A 15,898-nucleotide genomic window follows, 5' to 3' on the forward strand; every position below is an offset into this window, starting at 1 on the left:
GTTTGGTGACCATTTTTCGGAGGCACGGTAGAAGGAACCCCATTACATAAATGATCTGCAGATATTATCGCATGTCTCTAGAGAGAAGTGATTGGAAAGCTAAGAGCGAACTTCCCAGGGTCTGGGCTCTGTGAAGGGGGAGCCAGTGTGCGCGCAGCACGGGGCACGTGGGAAGGAGCCGCGATCAGGCCGGGAGAGTCGGAAGTTCGATCGCGAAAGACTTGGGTGCCCTGCTTACCAGTGCTGGGCTGTGGAGCGGAACTGGGAGCTCTGAGAAAGGGGTGACCCCCGTGTAGAAAGAGTGGCCTGCGGCACTGCGGGTGTAGGACACAGGGTCTGAGGCGTGGCGGGCGGAGGGCAGGGTGGGGTCACCGGACGGGGTGTCTGCTACAGCAGCAGTAGCTGAAACCGTGCACGTGAGCGAAGGTGACGAAAGTGGGCATGAGGCAGCGGGTCACGCTCAGGTGTTGGATCCCACAGTTTGTGCGGGGAGCGTGTTGCTAAGGGCGGCTCTGAGGACGGCAGTCTGAGCGCTTGTCCTTGTGCCTCGTCGTCGTGGGTGATGGCACTGTTCCTCCCTGTACGGCCTTGGGGACAGAGAAGGTGCACTGCAGGGTGCTGGCTATGGAGTTTGGGGACTCTCTGATGGCTCTGCCTTGAACACAGCTGGGTGGCCTGGAGCAGGTCAGCTCTCTGTGCCTGTCTCCTCGACTTTGACACGGGAAGAGGCAAAACTAGATGACCTCCCAGGTCCCTTTCCGTTCCTGAAAACACTACCTTGCTAGGGTGACAGTGTGTTGTTTAATTAGCGTTACTAAAGAGGTGGCTGGTTTTCTGAAAAAGAGTCTGTGGCTCAGATTTAATTAATTCAAGAGCTGATTTTTCTCCCTGTTGGGGAATAAGTCAGTCACGCGGCAGAATCCTCTAGCCAGTCGGCTGAACCGACACTGAGCCTGGAAGGGTGACAGATGTGGCCGCCAGATGGCCCAGAGCTGTAGGGGGAGGTGGGAGAGGGCGGATCTCTCTTTAGGGTCAGCTCATTCAGAATGAAGAAATGTCTTGCTGACAGAGGGCGAAGGAGCAGGGAAACTGTGATCTTGGGAACAAGCTGCTGTTCAGTCCCAAGCAGGCCTCACACGTGGCCTTCCCCTCCTCCCCAGGTAGCGTATCTCTAATGCGCACTCGTTTATCCAGCTAGTCAAGGGTTGGTTTGTGGGGTGTCTGCTCTGTGCCCAGGCACTGGGCTGGGGCGTAAGCTGAGTCCTGTCGGTAAAGCCAGGCGGAGGGTAAATAAATACTTGGTTAAAACGGGGAAGAGCCGCGCTGGTGTTAAAGAAGGTGCTGTCCTGAAGAGGCCTGGCCGTGGAGACGGTATTCAGACTGAGAAGTGAAGGATGAGGAGTGGCCACTCTCGCAAAGAGCCAGGTGGCCTGCGTTCCCGGAGCAGCTGAGGAGGCTGGCGGGCAGAGCACTTGGTGTGTCGGGAGAACTGGAGGGAGGCCAGTCTCACTGGGGGAGCAGGACCGGCTGGGGAGGGTGGGGCCAGGAACAGCTCCCGAAGGAAGGCAGGCAGGCAGGCATGGTCAGGAACGGTGGGAGCCGTCCAAGGGTTCAGGGAGGTAGATGTGTGCGTGGCAGAGAGGAGAGGTGACTCACTTGACGTCGTCTAGGGGCAGCTCTGGCTGCTGTGCAGGACACGGAACTGAGCTGGGCAAGCTGGGCAAGCCCATGACTGAGCACAGTCAGGAGGCTGTGGCATCTCAAACCAGGATTGTGGCAGAGGAGGCGAAAGTAGATGTCATGGGGGGCTTATTTTGGAGGCAAAATCTGAAGGACTTGTGCTAGAAGGAGATATGAGTGGAGGGAAAGGGACAGACCAAGAGGGCAACCGCAGTCTGGCTCGAGCACCCGGACAGGTGGTGGCGTACTGAGATGAAAAGGAGTGGGTATCAGGGGTTCGCTCACTTCTGGACAGAAGATTGAGGGGCCCACGGCACGAGCCGGTGGTCACGTTCCTGATACGAGTCTGCAGCACAGAGGAAATCCCAGGGCCGAGCACATGAATCAGGAACTCATCGGCATGGACGCAGCAGGGCGAGAGAGATCATCTTGGGAGCGAGCGTAGAAGGACAAGGGAGGAGCCTAGGACCGAATCCTGAAGATCGCCAACATTTGGAATAGAAGGGAAGGAACCTGTAAAAGCCACCAAGAAACACCAGGGAAAGTGGAATCAGCAGGAACGAGAAAGAAGAGTTTTAAGGAGGGGAGAGCTCACCTATGTTAGATGCTTTGATGTGGGGTGTGTGACGTAGGACAGTGGTCGCCAAGTGTCCATTGGAGTTGGTGATGTGGCGATCACGGGGTGCTCCGTCATGTCCCTCCTGGGTTCAGAGTGTTCAGTGGCCCCCGGGAACGTAGAGTCAAGTGCAGACCTCACCCGACGGTGTCACAGCCCTCCACGACCCCGGCCCGCTCCCTCTTCCTGGTGTTCTCTCCCCTGAGTCTCTCTGGGGAGCCAGCATCTCAGACGCACCCTCTTCCCTCCGAACTTCTCCTCCCTTCCTCCCGTGCTCACCACTTACAAATTCGTGCCCCTCTCGTAAAGACCGGATGCCGTTGTGCCACTTTGGACCGAAGCGGTGTGACACGGTGGGAAAACGACGACCGGCCGTGGGGAGACTTCAGTTCCCAGTCTGGCTCCCCCACCTGGCAACCCAGCGCCCTCAGAATTACTCCAGGGCTCCAGAGACCGCACGCTCTCTCCTCTCCTGTCACAGGGAGCTGAAGCAGAGTGGTCTCTCCTCGCGGTGACTGTCTACAAGCCTGTGTCGTGTTTCCGTCCACTGTCCAGTCAGTGCGCTCATCTGCCGATTGGCTGTCTTAGAGTAGTTTGCATACGGTGCATTCAGTTACCGACAGACTTGAGAACGAGGAACAGAAGGGTATCGGAGAGACGTCTTGACCTCCAGATAACGGAAGAAATGAAAATATTTTGACATTCTTTGTCCCTCAAAGGGGTTTACACTCCAGCTGGGGAGAGAAGATTATAAAGACATGAGACCTGCTCTTACAGCATCCTGTCACTGAAAGAGAAGACACGCGGTGGCACGTGACTGGTCACCATACTGGCAGCTCTCTCCTGTCACGGGCCACCGTCTCACCTGCAGCTTGTGTGGACATGGTGCCGAGCTCAGGACGTTCAGACACACGAGACTGTCCCGGGGCTCACTGGGAAGAAACACTGGAGTGCAGAGGACAGAGGGTCGGGCTGGCTTGACGGGCTTAGTGGATGGAGAGGAATTTGTTCTGGCGGGAAAGAGGATTGGGATGGAGACTGAAAGAAGGAAAAGCTTGTGGTGTGTTGGTGTAGCTCCCTCTGGTGGAGGGTGCGTTACAGGAGCGGCAGGGGGCTCTCGGGAAGTTAAAGCCAGGTTGTGATTGAACGCAGGCCAAGGTGTATTTATCCGTTCAGTTAACGGTTTTGAGTGCCGCCTTTATACCAAGTAACAAATATGATTTAGCTGTAGCCCCCGCCCTCAAAAACCTGTCTCACAGGGAGAAAGATCCAGAAAATCAGTAGACCGTGTGTTAAGTGATATGACAACGCAGAATGCTGGGCAGCAGAGCTCACTGTGGGGGGATCTGAAGGGGTTAAACCAAGGACACGAATGGCGTTTTGTGAAGATTTGTTTGTAGAAGGAGTTGAAGGATTGACTGAAATCTTCACCCTTATCTATTTGTAAAAGTCACATCAGCGCTCAGCATGTGTTCTTTTGATCATAAAGGCATAGGTTAAAGGGGATTTATTTCCCCCCTATTTTATACTCCAGTCAGAACCTGAGAAATGCAGAGACAGAAGATGACAAGATTGTGTCCCAAGCAGCCGTCCGTGCCGACGACGCCGATGAGCTCATCGCACCGGGAACACCTATCCAGTTTGATATCGTCCTTCCTGCCACAGAATTCCTGGACCAGAACCGGGGGAGCAGGTGTGGGCTCAGGGAGGTTACCTCGGGAGAAATGAAAGTGACCTTGGGTGTCTCTTGTGTCCACCCCCATCTCCAGACACTGTTGCCATTCTGACTGAGTGTCCTCTTGGCCAGAAATGTCTTGATTGTGTGCCTCTGGCCGTTTCCCTAGGCGCATCAACCCTTTTGGTGAAACTGAGGATGAGACCTTTCCAGAAGCAGAAGGTGAGCGGGTGGTCTGTGTGCTTGCTCTTTCCCCTTCACAGAATGGCGAGGGCCATTGAAACGAGGAGCGGAATCATGTTCCGGAGAGCTGGGCCTTGAAGGTATGAATTGAAATTATGACCCACGGGTCTGTCGTTCTCTGAAAACTCATTAGGATGTGTACAGGGAAGGCAGGTCTTAAATGAAACCCGCAGGGATGTGGACAGATTCTCCACTTGTGTCACAGTGTTGGCCCCATCCTTACCCTTTCTGTAGCTCCTGTGTACAGCGTGGCCAACCTAAATCAGAGACCAGATTACTACAAAACAGATTCAAAGAGGATAAAGCGGTCACAATAAAATGCAATCTGGGTGAGACATGAATATGCTGTTTCGTTTCAGAATGCCGAAAACACACATAACAGCTCATTCTTGTGTTTGAAGATGACATGGCTCAGTGGTTTTTAATTTGTTCAAGTTCAGATTTTTGACGTTTGATTACATTCTTCTAGTACCTAAGAGCACACCCAGCAGAGCTGACCGAAACCTAGCACTCCACAGAGCGGAGGCAGTTGAGGGCCTCACGCCTGGAGCCAGCTGAGAGCAGCGTTAGAACGAGATGCCACTTCCTCAGACTTAAAAGCAGGACTTGAGAGTCGGCACCTCGTACGGAATCGGACAGAAAGGGGGCCGATGGAAGGAAGGAAGGAGGCTAACAGGCTGTGCCTCAGGTCTGCCGCCCCGTCTCTAGCTGACCTTCCATATAGGCCACCCTGTAAAGCCTCTACAAAAAAAACTTCCGAACTTGTAAAAACTGTCTTCATGTGGGAGTCACTTCTTATAATATTACATTAATTATATTTTTCTCCTCTTTTAACCCTTAAGTTATTTTTAGGGGCAAAGACACTAATAGATCGAGGGAGGAAAAAGTAGCCATCTTAGTTTAAAATGGTGGAGAAGTGAATTATTCTTACAGGAAAAAAAAAAAAAAAAAACCTTTAAACCTCTGTGATCTTCCAGTTATGGTTGCAGTTACCCAGTCTTGTCAATTATGTGCCATTAGCAGGGGGCCAGTGCTGGCAGTTTACTAGAATCTGGTAAGCAGAGTAGTTGGAGATGTGCCATTAGCTCCTGGGAGATCGTCGCTGCCCTTCAGTAATGCACAGTATGTGTGAACTGGATGAGCCCCCAATCAGGTCTTCTGTTCTTCAGATGGATTTTCTTCTTCAAGAGGACTTGATCAGTGGGCCCAAGGAATGTTCTGTCATCTAGCAGAGAAGCTCTTATTTTCAGAGAAAAGACGTATATACCGCCACCTAGAGTTTTAGCGTTAGAAGGATGTTCGTGTGGTACTGCCTTTTCATCTTACGGATGCACAAAGAGGTGCTTTTCTAGTCTAACGAAGTCATTCCAAAGAGCCAAAATGTAGCCAGTAGGCGATTCAGGGCTTCGACACCGTGTTGAGGAATTTGCCGGGAAGCCCTCCGCAGGAGGCAGACCAGACCTGAGGTTTTCTGCCTGTTAGACCGGCAGCAGGCAGGAAGAGAATGTGATCCTGAGCAGAAAACGCTCTCTTGCAGATTCCCTTTTGCAGCAGATGTTTGTAGTTCGGTTTTTGGGCTCGATGGCAGTCAAAACAGACAACACTACTGAAGTGATTTACGAAGCAATGAGACAAGTATTGGCCGCTCGGGCAATTCACAACATCTTCCGTACGACAGAGTCCCATCTGATGGTCACCAGTCAGACTCTGAGGTATGTTTCGTTTCAGACCCTTACAGCTTTACCTGATTCCCCGTTTAAGGCACATTTACTCACCTAGAATGTTCATACTAGAATATTTGATCGGATTAAGTGAAGATGCTACTCTTGTCTTTGCCCTGTTCCTTTGTACGTTCTGCTTTTACAAGATACGGTGGATAGAAGCTGTTCCCCTAAGGAGTGGGTACCCTCAGAGACTTAGTGGTGAATGAGTCCTCTCGTTCGTGATGATGCCATCACTGAAGAATTGCTCAGTGTATCTCAGAGCTTGAAAAAGAAAGGGTTTTTTTTTTTTCTTTTTTAAATGTTTGTTTACTTTGTGAGAGCACACGAGCGGGGGAGGAGCAGAGAGAGAGCGAGACAGAGAATGCCAAGCAGGCTCTGCACTGTCAACACAGAGCCTGACGTGGGGCTCAGTCCCACAACCGTGAGATCACGACCTGAGCCGAAATCAAGAGTCGGACGTTTAAAGTGACTGAGCCACCCAGGTGCCCCAGGATTTTCATTTTTGAATGCAGTACTACTTATAAAAATTAACAACAGTGAAAAAGAACATGAACCTACCTGAGATCATTAGACCACCACAAGTAAAATCTGATTAATATTTGTTGGGATGAAAATAAGCCAAGTGATGTTAACTACGTGATTTGGAGTTTTAGGTAATAAGATCTGTATGAGTGACGGCAAAGGACCGTCAAGCCATGGTTAGCACAGGCTTTATGAAGTTTCACCATCCAATACTGGACTCACATGTAGCACTTGAAACGGAATGACAGTCTGAGTTAAAATGTTCCAAGTGTAAAATACATATAGCAAGCTTCTAAGGTCTCATACTAACCCCCCCAAAAGAATGCAAAATATGCCATTAATTTTTATATTAATAACATATCCTGGTAGTATTTTAGATCTGTTAGGTGACATTAACTTGATATACTTTATTTAATCTATTTCACTTTTTGATGTGACTGCTAGAAAATTTCAGATCATGTATATGAGGTTTACATTTTATTCCTGTGAGATCACAGGCACTGCTTTGGAGGCAGAATGTCTACGTTTATCCCTGGCTTTGGCCTTCATTAGTTATATGACCTGGGCGAGTTTAACCTCTGTGCATCAGCTTCTTGGGCTAGGAGATGAAAATAACTGTATCCACACTGCATAGGGCTGACACAAAGACTACATGAGTTAATGCACATCAAACATGTATACAACCACAACTGGCATAAGTGCTCAGTAAATGTTAGCTTCAAAAAGTTAAATAGGACTTTGTTAAAAGTCAGAATATAGTTTCTTCCATTCATTAAAACCAGTCTTTTTCATTATACACCTTCTACTGAGAGTAAGTTTCTTATGAATAAAACTTTATTTAAAGCTTTTCTCCAGGCATGCCCTGCACCCTTTATAGGCATTGGCTCATCGTTCCTGTAATCTCCCCCAATAAGAACAGAGTAAATATACGTAAAAGCATTGTGAAAAATCACAGTACATCAAATGAACACTATCAAAGTACAAAGCCCACAGAACGGGAGAAAATATTTGCAAATCATGTATCTAATAAAGCTGTATGTTCAGAATATATAAAGAACTCTTATAAGAATCAACAAAAAGACCAAAAACCAAAAAAATGGACCAAGGACCTGAGTAGACATTTCTCCAGGGGAGATCTACAAATGGCCAACAAGCACATGTCAAAAGATGCCCAGTGTCACTCGTTATTAGAGAAATGCACATCAAGTCCACAGTGAGATATCGCTTCAGCTCACTTAGATGGCTGTAATAAAAAGGAAAATACCAAGTGTTAGGGTGTGAAAAAATTGGAATCCGCTGCCGGTGGGAATAGTTAAAACTGTTCAGCCACTGTGGGAAATGGTTCGGCAGCTTCTCTGGGAGTTAAACGTAGATTGCCAGCCGTGGTAGACAGCCGGAAGAATTGAAAACTGTTCAGATAACCAAGTTTACACGAATGTTCGTGGTTCACGGTAGCCAAAGAGTGGAAACAATCCCAACTCCATCAACAAATTGATAGACGAGATGGGGTATTTAACACAGCAGAGTGGGAGCCAGCCTTAAAGAGAAATGACGTCCTGATGTGTGGTACAACATTCTCGAACCCTGAAAACATGCTCGGTGGAAGGTGTCAGCCATTTTGTTTGATCCTGTATCTGAAGTGTCCAGGATGGAAAGCAGGTTAGTGGTTGCCAGAAGCTGAGAGGAGAAAGAATGGAAGTGACTGATGGGTGTGTAGCTTCCTTTTGAGGTGATGAAGATGTTTGGAACCAGGCAGTGGTAATGGTTGTACAGTGTGGTAAATGTACTAAATAGTCCATTAGTCTGCAATAGTCCATTTTATGTTAGGTATATTTCACCACAGTTTCCACACACAGATCCCTGCATTGGAATTCATGTTTTGAGACAAATGAGAAGTCCCACAGAAAATCAGATCTTTTTTTTAATGTTTATTTTTGAGAGAGAGAGGGAGGGAGGGAGAGAGGGGCAGAGAGGGAAACACAGAATCCAAAACAGCCTCCGGTCTCTGAGATGTCAGCACAGAGCCCCGTGCAGGGCTCGAACTCCTGAACCATGAGATCATGACCTGAGCTGAAGTTGGACGCTTGACTGAGCCAGCCAGGCGCTCTGAAAATCAGATCTTAGGCAAGTCCGTATTACCTGTTTAAGATAGCAACCTTTTAAGTTACTCACAAAATATGCATGTTTTAAGTTCACATTTATGGAAAAGTTTTACAAAATACCTAAGAAACTTTACTTGAGGGAGACCGTTTATGAGGTATATTTTTTAAATCTTTAAGTTCATACAAATTAATAGGGACATGAAGAAAACATGTATTTAGCTTGTAAATGTGTAAAATTCCATACACATTTTCTTACTGTCTTAACCACCTCTTTGAAGTGGGGTCCTTTTCCCACTTTTACAGACGAGTCTGGAAGAGTCAGGGTGACTTACACAAGGGCACAGTCGAGCAGCCAGCCCAGAGCCCTCTGACTGTGGTGAGGCCCATACTTGAACCGCACATATTTCCAACCGCAGCCTTTCTGGGGGGATGACCGCTTTCCTGAGATCTAACTTCCCGTACAGCTCGCCCATCTGAAGTGTTTTCAGTATATTCAGAGTTGTGCAACCATTAGTTACCACAGTTTTCGAGTATTTTCATCATCCCCAGAGAAAACCCATACCCGTGAGCCCTCATTCCCTTTTCTTAACCCCCCCCCCCCCATACAGCCACGAAACACTAATATTCTGTGTGTATGTATTTGCCTGTTTGGGACATTTCATATAAATGGAATACTAACCATTTTTTTAAGACCGAGAATAGATTTTTTGCTTTCGCCCACAGAATTTATAGCAAATCAATAAATAATACCATGTTTAGAAAGTAGAAATTTATATGTATGTATGACAGCAGTAGATTCTCTAATGTAGTGTACTTTGCAGATACATCAGCCTGGTTATTAGATGCTGCTTAAAGTTTTGTTAAAGAATACATCTAGAATACCTTCTTTTTTAATTAAATTTTTTTTTATTTTTGAGCATGGGAAGGGGAGAAAGAATATGTGCTATTCCTTCTATAAATAGGACAGAAGTTTTCCTTTTTTGTCTTGTTTTGTTTTGCTTTTTGAGAGAGCAAGCAGGCGTGTGAGTGGGGAGGGGCAGAGAGAGGGAGAGAGCATCTCAGGCAGGCTCCAGGCCCAGCCCGGAGCCCAATGCGGGGTTTAATCCCATGACTCTGGCATCATGACCTGAGCTAGTGTTGTAGAGCCTGACAACCAACTGAGCCACCCAGGCACCCCTAGAATATACCTTCTTAAAAGACCGTGCTCCCCCACACCCAAACTGACACAGAATAGTTTTGCTAAAATCTATTGACTGTTTTCTCACCCCACCCCATATTTACGGGAAAAAAATTAGACTTCAAGGAAAAGACCATAGTCAGTAAATGTCTTCTGAGAAGCAGGCTGTACAGAATATGATCTGTCTATATTCTACATCAGAACTGTGAAGAATTCTAATGCTGCCCCTTTGGATAAGCACTGAAATGTGAAAGTCTCCAGTTGTTACAATCTTCCATAAAGCTGTTCCCGGAGCTTCAACTACATGGGGTTCCGCACAGGCAGATCCATGGCACATGCTCCCTTTGGACAGTCCCATGGAGCCATCTCGCCTTGCTGCAGCCGGGCCTTATAGTTTCATATTTGAAGGGCATTTGTGTGATTTCATTCTGAACTTCTAGACTCTTCTAAGAATACAGGTTTCTCCAACATGTGTAATATAACGCGTGTCTTAAAATTTCAGGTTGATAGATCCTCAGACTCAAGTAACAAGGGCCAATGTAAGTACCTCCATGCATGCTAATTTTAGTAGTTATTCCTTAATTCAAAGTAGGCACTTTATAGATTTTGCCAAATTTAACAGCTGTCACTCATAGTGCACTTTTTTCGTGACGCTGTCCGTGGAGAATGATTGTTTTTAATTCCAGTTATGTGATGTTGTCTATTCCTGTTGTTTCCAGTTTGAGCTCACCAGCATCACCCAGTTTGCTGCCCATCAAGAAAACAAGAGACTAGTCGGCTTTGTGGTCTGCACGCCCGAATCCACAGGTGGACAGTCTCTGAGTACATACGTTTTTGAAAGCAACTCAGAAGGCGAAAAGGTCTATTTTTTTTCATCTTAAGATTCCATCTCTCTGTCCAAAGATATTTAAAGGGGTTTTGCACCACCCCGTGGGTGTTTAGTTGACTATTCTTTGCGCCCCCATTGAGTTTAGAGAATACCTCTAGGAAGGCCCCACTGAAAGAAACGACTGGAATAAATTTTCCCTTGGAAATGCGTGCCATTCTAAACAGTGATGAGGAAGAATGTTAATGGTGAGATGAAATGGGAAAAGCAGTTGCCTTCAAGTTTCTTTTTTAAAAATGAAAGAAGTTACAATGGAGAAAATCTAGTCTCAGAGCAAACGAAGGAAGCAGACAGCAGGAAACTGTTCTCATATAGTATGAAAATTTTTGTGACCGTATTTGCTACTTGGAATTAATCAAAGTTAATCAACTCTTCAGCAAGTATCTTTTTGCCACTGCGTGCGAACACACAGTGGCAGAATGTGATTGAGAGAGAAAGGAGGAAAGTATTCCGTTAAGAATGTTAAGCACTGGGATAATTTCAGTTGCCACTTACCCTGGATATCGTTGCTCTGCACAGATTGGCAACCGGAGACCAGGACAGGTGGCCTCTACTGTTCAGAGCCCCGTGTGATGAACTTCTTAACAGCCAGGTCCTCTGTCCCCACACCGACATGAGCAGTGACCTCGTTGTACTTCCATAACCACATTTTTCCTAAAATCCCTTATCGCTTTCTGCCTTTGCCCAACACTGCTTTTCTTGTCTTACAGATATGTTATGCTATTAATTTGGGAAAAGAAATCATTGCGGTTCAGAAGGTAAGGTACATTTTAGTGCTGGTTTTAACAACTACTCAGAAGATCTATAGACATACTAAGATCTCTCTCAAAAAGAGGAATGATGTTCGCCGGACACTGTGGCCAGACTTGGGATTTCCTTTGAAGCGTTCTAACCACCAGACTGGCTGGGGCCACAGTCACCGGTTAACACATGTGGAGTTCTTAATAAATATCACTGCTTCCTGCGTTACCACTTTTTTGCTTGCTGTTGTTGGCTAGATATTCTGTCTTTCAAATTAAGATGGTAGAAACTGTATGTACTCGAAGGCCTTGCTCCTCTGAGCGGTCACAGACAGACATCAAGCTGGAAATGTACTAGACATGACGATTCCCAGACCTCCCTGTATCTCAGCAGCTTACAATCTTTCACTCACCCCACAGACTTCTGAGAGCCAAGTTTGTACAAGAAAAATCTTAGAATTCTACCAGTGAGCAAGACAGATACGGTTCCTGCCCCAGGAGGCTTCTCGTTCAGTAGAACTTCTGCAATAATGGAAATGACCTGTGTCTGTACTGTTCAATAGGCAGCTTGAATGTAGCTAATTTGAGGATGAACTGGATTTTTAAACAGTAACATATAGCTACTGAGTACCGTATTAGCTTTCCTAATGTTGGGGGAGGGCAGGAGGACTAAGACCAGTATACATGAAAATGGTAGCAAGCAGTGCAAGTTAGTATTTTATGGTATTGATCAGGGATCAACTTCTGTAAAGAGCAAGACAGGAGACCTCTTAGGCTTACATTTGTTGCAACTACTCAACTCAGCTATTGTTCCAGCAGCCACATATAGTATATAAACGAATGGCTGTGTTCCAGTGAAACTTCATTTATAAAAACAGTGAGCCAGGTGGCCATAGTTTGCCAACTCTTGGTTTATAGGGAAAGAGGAAGGAGTTAGTGATCTAGAAGACAAAGGTATTATAAAGGAAGTTCTTCTCTGGACTCTTTGTGGGAAGACGATTATGATTTGGCTAAGTGAATGACATTTTGGCTAAGAGCAAAACCTTGGCCTAGAGTCTAGAAGTAAAATGCAATTGAGCTTTTTCAGAGAAGCAAGGAGACTCACCTGAAGGCACATATAGATCCCAGAAGGAAAGAAGCTAGATTACAGAATACTGAAAGCCATGCCATAGGGGTTTTAAGTGCATTTTAAGCGTTTTCTTTTCTCCTCCTTAAACTCTCATAACTTCAGGATCCAGAAGCATTGGCTCAATTAATGCTGTCCATACCACTAACCAATGATGGAAAATATGTACTGTTAAACGATCAACCAGATGACAATGATGGAAGTCCAAATGAAAACAGAGGCGCAGAATCTGAAGCATAACTCTCTTGGGCCTTTGGGGAAAGAGCACCCAGGAAGGAGAGCTACCTCCTTAAGGGTTTTCAACTTCTCTGACATACAGGCCCACGACCTGGTTTCAGAACGCTGACAATCGCTTGTGGAATGTACTCTTGATGCCTTGATACTGAGACTTGGGAGGGAAACAGTGAGAAATGGTTGACAACATTCCTACCCATCTACAAATGTTACTTTAGGTGCTTTGTGGTAAGTCGTCTTCTTAGATTGTACCGTTCAGCGCTCAGAATGAAAGTTACTGAAAAAATGCATTGTTCACTTTATTCAAATGTCATCTCTTTAGTCTCCAAGTACCCTTTTTAAAAAATGGTAAAGGCCTAGATTTATAATTTGATAAACACTAAATATTTCCTATTAATATAATCTATTTTTATATTTTCCTTAATGAGCTTTAAGTGCCTGTCATTCTGAAAGTTGTGTATTTATAATCAGGCTTGTCTCACAGTCGGACCTACCAGCATCAGTTTGTGCAGTTAGGTGGCGAGCCCCGCTTGGAGGGCCTGAGCGTTAGCAAAAATGCAGGTCTAGTTGTGATCATTTTTCTCAGACATCATGCAGTAAAAAGACTAGCAGACGAGCACCACACAAGATGTTCAGTTTTACATGGGAACCTTGACGAACCAGCATTCAGAAGTTTACGGTCCTTCAGGTATGGTTTGAGTGGTGGATCACTATAGACCGTGTGAAGCTCCACCAGTTCCTGATTCTTCTGAGCCAGACCCTCCTCAAGGAAGGGACCAATTAATTTTAAAACTCACTTGAATGAAAGCACGGCTGGTTGCGGGGCTTGGTATAAAAATCCTATTCCACCCCTACCTATGAAGTATGATGATCTTGAATTGGCACCATGTGTTTAATTAGAACCAATTTCAACAGAATACCGTTGTCTTTGTAATAAATTAACCTAGCAACAAATGCTAGCAAATAAAAACTACCATTCTGTTTCTTTCTTTTGCTTTTTGTGGTTATTTTCTAGAACATCCCTGGAAGAAAACCAAAGTTAGTTCTGTGGCTTCAGCTGTTCATTTCCAAAACCTCAGTACATTCCCCCCCTCTGCTGTGATTTCATTATGCCCTATCAAATACCTCTATTCAACACTGGTTGAACAATGTGATCTCAGTACCAAGTTTTTTTGTTTTTGAGGGAGAGAGCATGGGGAAGGAGAGGGGGGAGAGAGAGAGAATCCTGAGCAGGCCCTGCACTCAGTGTGGCTCAATCTCATGACCATGAGACAATGACCTAAGCTGAAATCAAGAGGTGGGATGCTCAACTGACTGAGCCACCACAGCTCCCAAAATGGTGGATTAATAAAACAACTTTTGTAATCCAAACTTAATGTTACAGGGGTATCAGAGTCCACTTCTATAATGTGAGCCTCAGAGACTAAGCCAGCATGAGATATACCATGAAATTATTAGTATGGTGTTAGCGAATGCCTTACAAAAATTTGTGTATCATAACTGTATTAAACCGGTAAGTCCTCCAATAGGCTGCAAGAGCCACAATCTCCTGAATTTCCTTTTCTTCGAATTGTTCAGGGTGGGAGGGAAGAAACTAGTCGTAAACAATATTGTTAGAAACTAAAATCAGTTTCTTTCATTTCCTAATTTTTCCATATTTCAAAAATATGCGGCTTGACTAAGCCACAAGTATGCAAATCATAGGAAAAAAAGACTGAAGCCCATTAAAACTAACTTCATTGAAAAAAACCACAGAATGAAAACACAAAATGAACTGCACATATTAAGCACAGATGACCCACAAAATATTAGTATCCAGAATATGTAAAATATTCCTGCAATTAGAAAAAATTGAAAATAAAGTCATAAAGGCATTTCACAGAATAAAAAATAAAAGCGGTTCTTAAATAGAAATATACAAAATTGATATAATAAATACAAATTAAACCCACTGGGATATTATATACACACCAGACTGTAGAAACATAGCTGCTGGGATGGGCACGACGAGGTTCCTCCGCTGCTGGGACGGGACAAGTCTGGTGTTGTATCCGCTGCACCTGTAGATGGCCTAGCAGATTCACTTGCGAGTAGAACTCTGGAGAAACTCTGAACACAGGTACACAGAGATGCGTGCAGCCAGTAGCCCTGTTCGTACTATCCCAAATTTGGAAGTGACCCACATGTCATCAGCAAAACAGATCTGTGTATTTGTGTAACAATACTAAAGAAGGAAAACTAAATGGACTACAGGTATGTGCATCATCATGGATGAATTTCTAAAGAGACAAGTCATATACAGTAAGAATCCATTTATATTAATTTTTTAAAAACCTGCAAACCACCACTGTGTTATTTAGAAAACTACAGATAGGTTGTAACACTAGAGAAAAGCAAGGCATAGTTACCCCAAAATTCTGCGTTGTTTCCTCCGGAGTGGAAAAGGGAGCGGCGATCCGAGGAAGAACGATGGAACATCTCAGGCAGGAGCAACAGGCTTTTAACCTACACGGTACGGTGGCTACCCAAATGTCCTGTTTTATTCTTGATTCAGTACACACATATCATATACTCTTGTGCATGGGTCATAGATTTTAAAATAATGTTAAACTTTAGAAGGTTGCCCTTTAAATTCCCCAAATGAAAGCACTATAAAAAATTATCAAGTGCCATGTAAATGAAAGGTGGGAGGGGAGAAAATGGGACCCTTTATTAGCCAGCTATTCTCACCGGTTTTCATTTCCCAGCACTGCCTCTGGTTGTTTAGCTGTCAGACTGTTTGGGGAAGTGCAGGACTTCTCTTCCATTGTCTGCACTTAGCTGGGCCATGTAAACAGGCATAATTTTTATGAGACCCACTCAGAGTCACATACTGTTTATCTTCCAACTTTTCCACCTGAGAGTAATAGTAAAGCTAACAACTATATGCCAAGTGCATTTCTGCCTATGAGTAATCATATTAGCTAGTGTTCACAGTAGTTACTGTTTCCTAATATATAAAGTGCTTTACACAAAAGTCAGTCCTCAATCTACAAGCTCTGTATCATTAGGCCATTTTGTGCCTGAGAAAATGAAGCACAGAGAGGTTAAGTAAGCTGCTGGCAGGCTTCAAATCACAGTCTGGCTCCAAAGTCTATGCTTCTAACTGCTCTGTGACATACACAGCACAGAGA

At 45.2% G+C, this 15,898-nt stretch overlaps 1 protein-coding gene across 4 annotated transcripts in view; it reads left to right on the forward strand.

Annotated features, from left to right (window-relative positions):
* Nucleotides 1-13,710, forward strand: part of APPL2 (adaptor protein, phosphotyrosine interacting with PH domain and leucine zipper 2) — a 54,010-nt gene extending 40,300 nt beyond the window's left edge. For 3 of the 4 annotated variants that reach the window (XM_058741540.1, XM_058741539.1, XM_058741542.1), the window contains 7 exons: nucleotides 3,831-3,989; nucleotides 4,141-4,193; nucleotides 5,752-5,926; nucleotides 10,242-10,278; nucleotides 10,459-10,599; nucleotides 11,336-11,383; nucleotides 12,597-13,710. In XM_058741540.1, coding sequence (XP_058597523.1) covers nucleotides 3,831-3,989; nucleotides 4,141-4,193; nucleotides 5,752-5,926; nucleotides 10,242-10,278; nucleotides 10,459-10,599; nucleotides 11,336-11,383; nucleotides 12,597-12,731 — 748 coding nt within the window. In that variant the 3' untranslated portion in view covers nucleotides 12,732-13,710. The remainder of the gene's footprint in view (nucleotides 1-3,830; nucleotides 3,990-4,140; nucleotides 4,194-5,751; nucleotides 5,927-10,241; nucleotides 10,279-10,458; nucleotides 10,600-11,335; nucleotides 11,384-12,596) is intronic. The other variant, XM_058741541.1, reaches the window with a different exon arrangement.
* Nucleotides 13,711-15,898: the final 2,188 nt, after the last annotated feature.

Source organism: Neofelis nebulosa, chromosome 8 (assembly GCF_028018385.1).
Source record: "Neofelis nebulosa isolate mNeoNeb1 chromosome 8, mNeoNeb1.pri, whole genome shotgun sequence".
Classification (NCBI taxonomy): domain Eukaryota; kingdom Metazoa; phylum Chordata; class Mammalia; order Carnivora; family Felidae; genus Neofelis; species Neofelis nebulosa.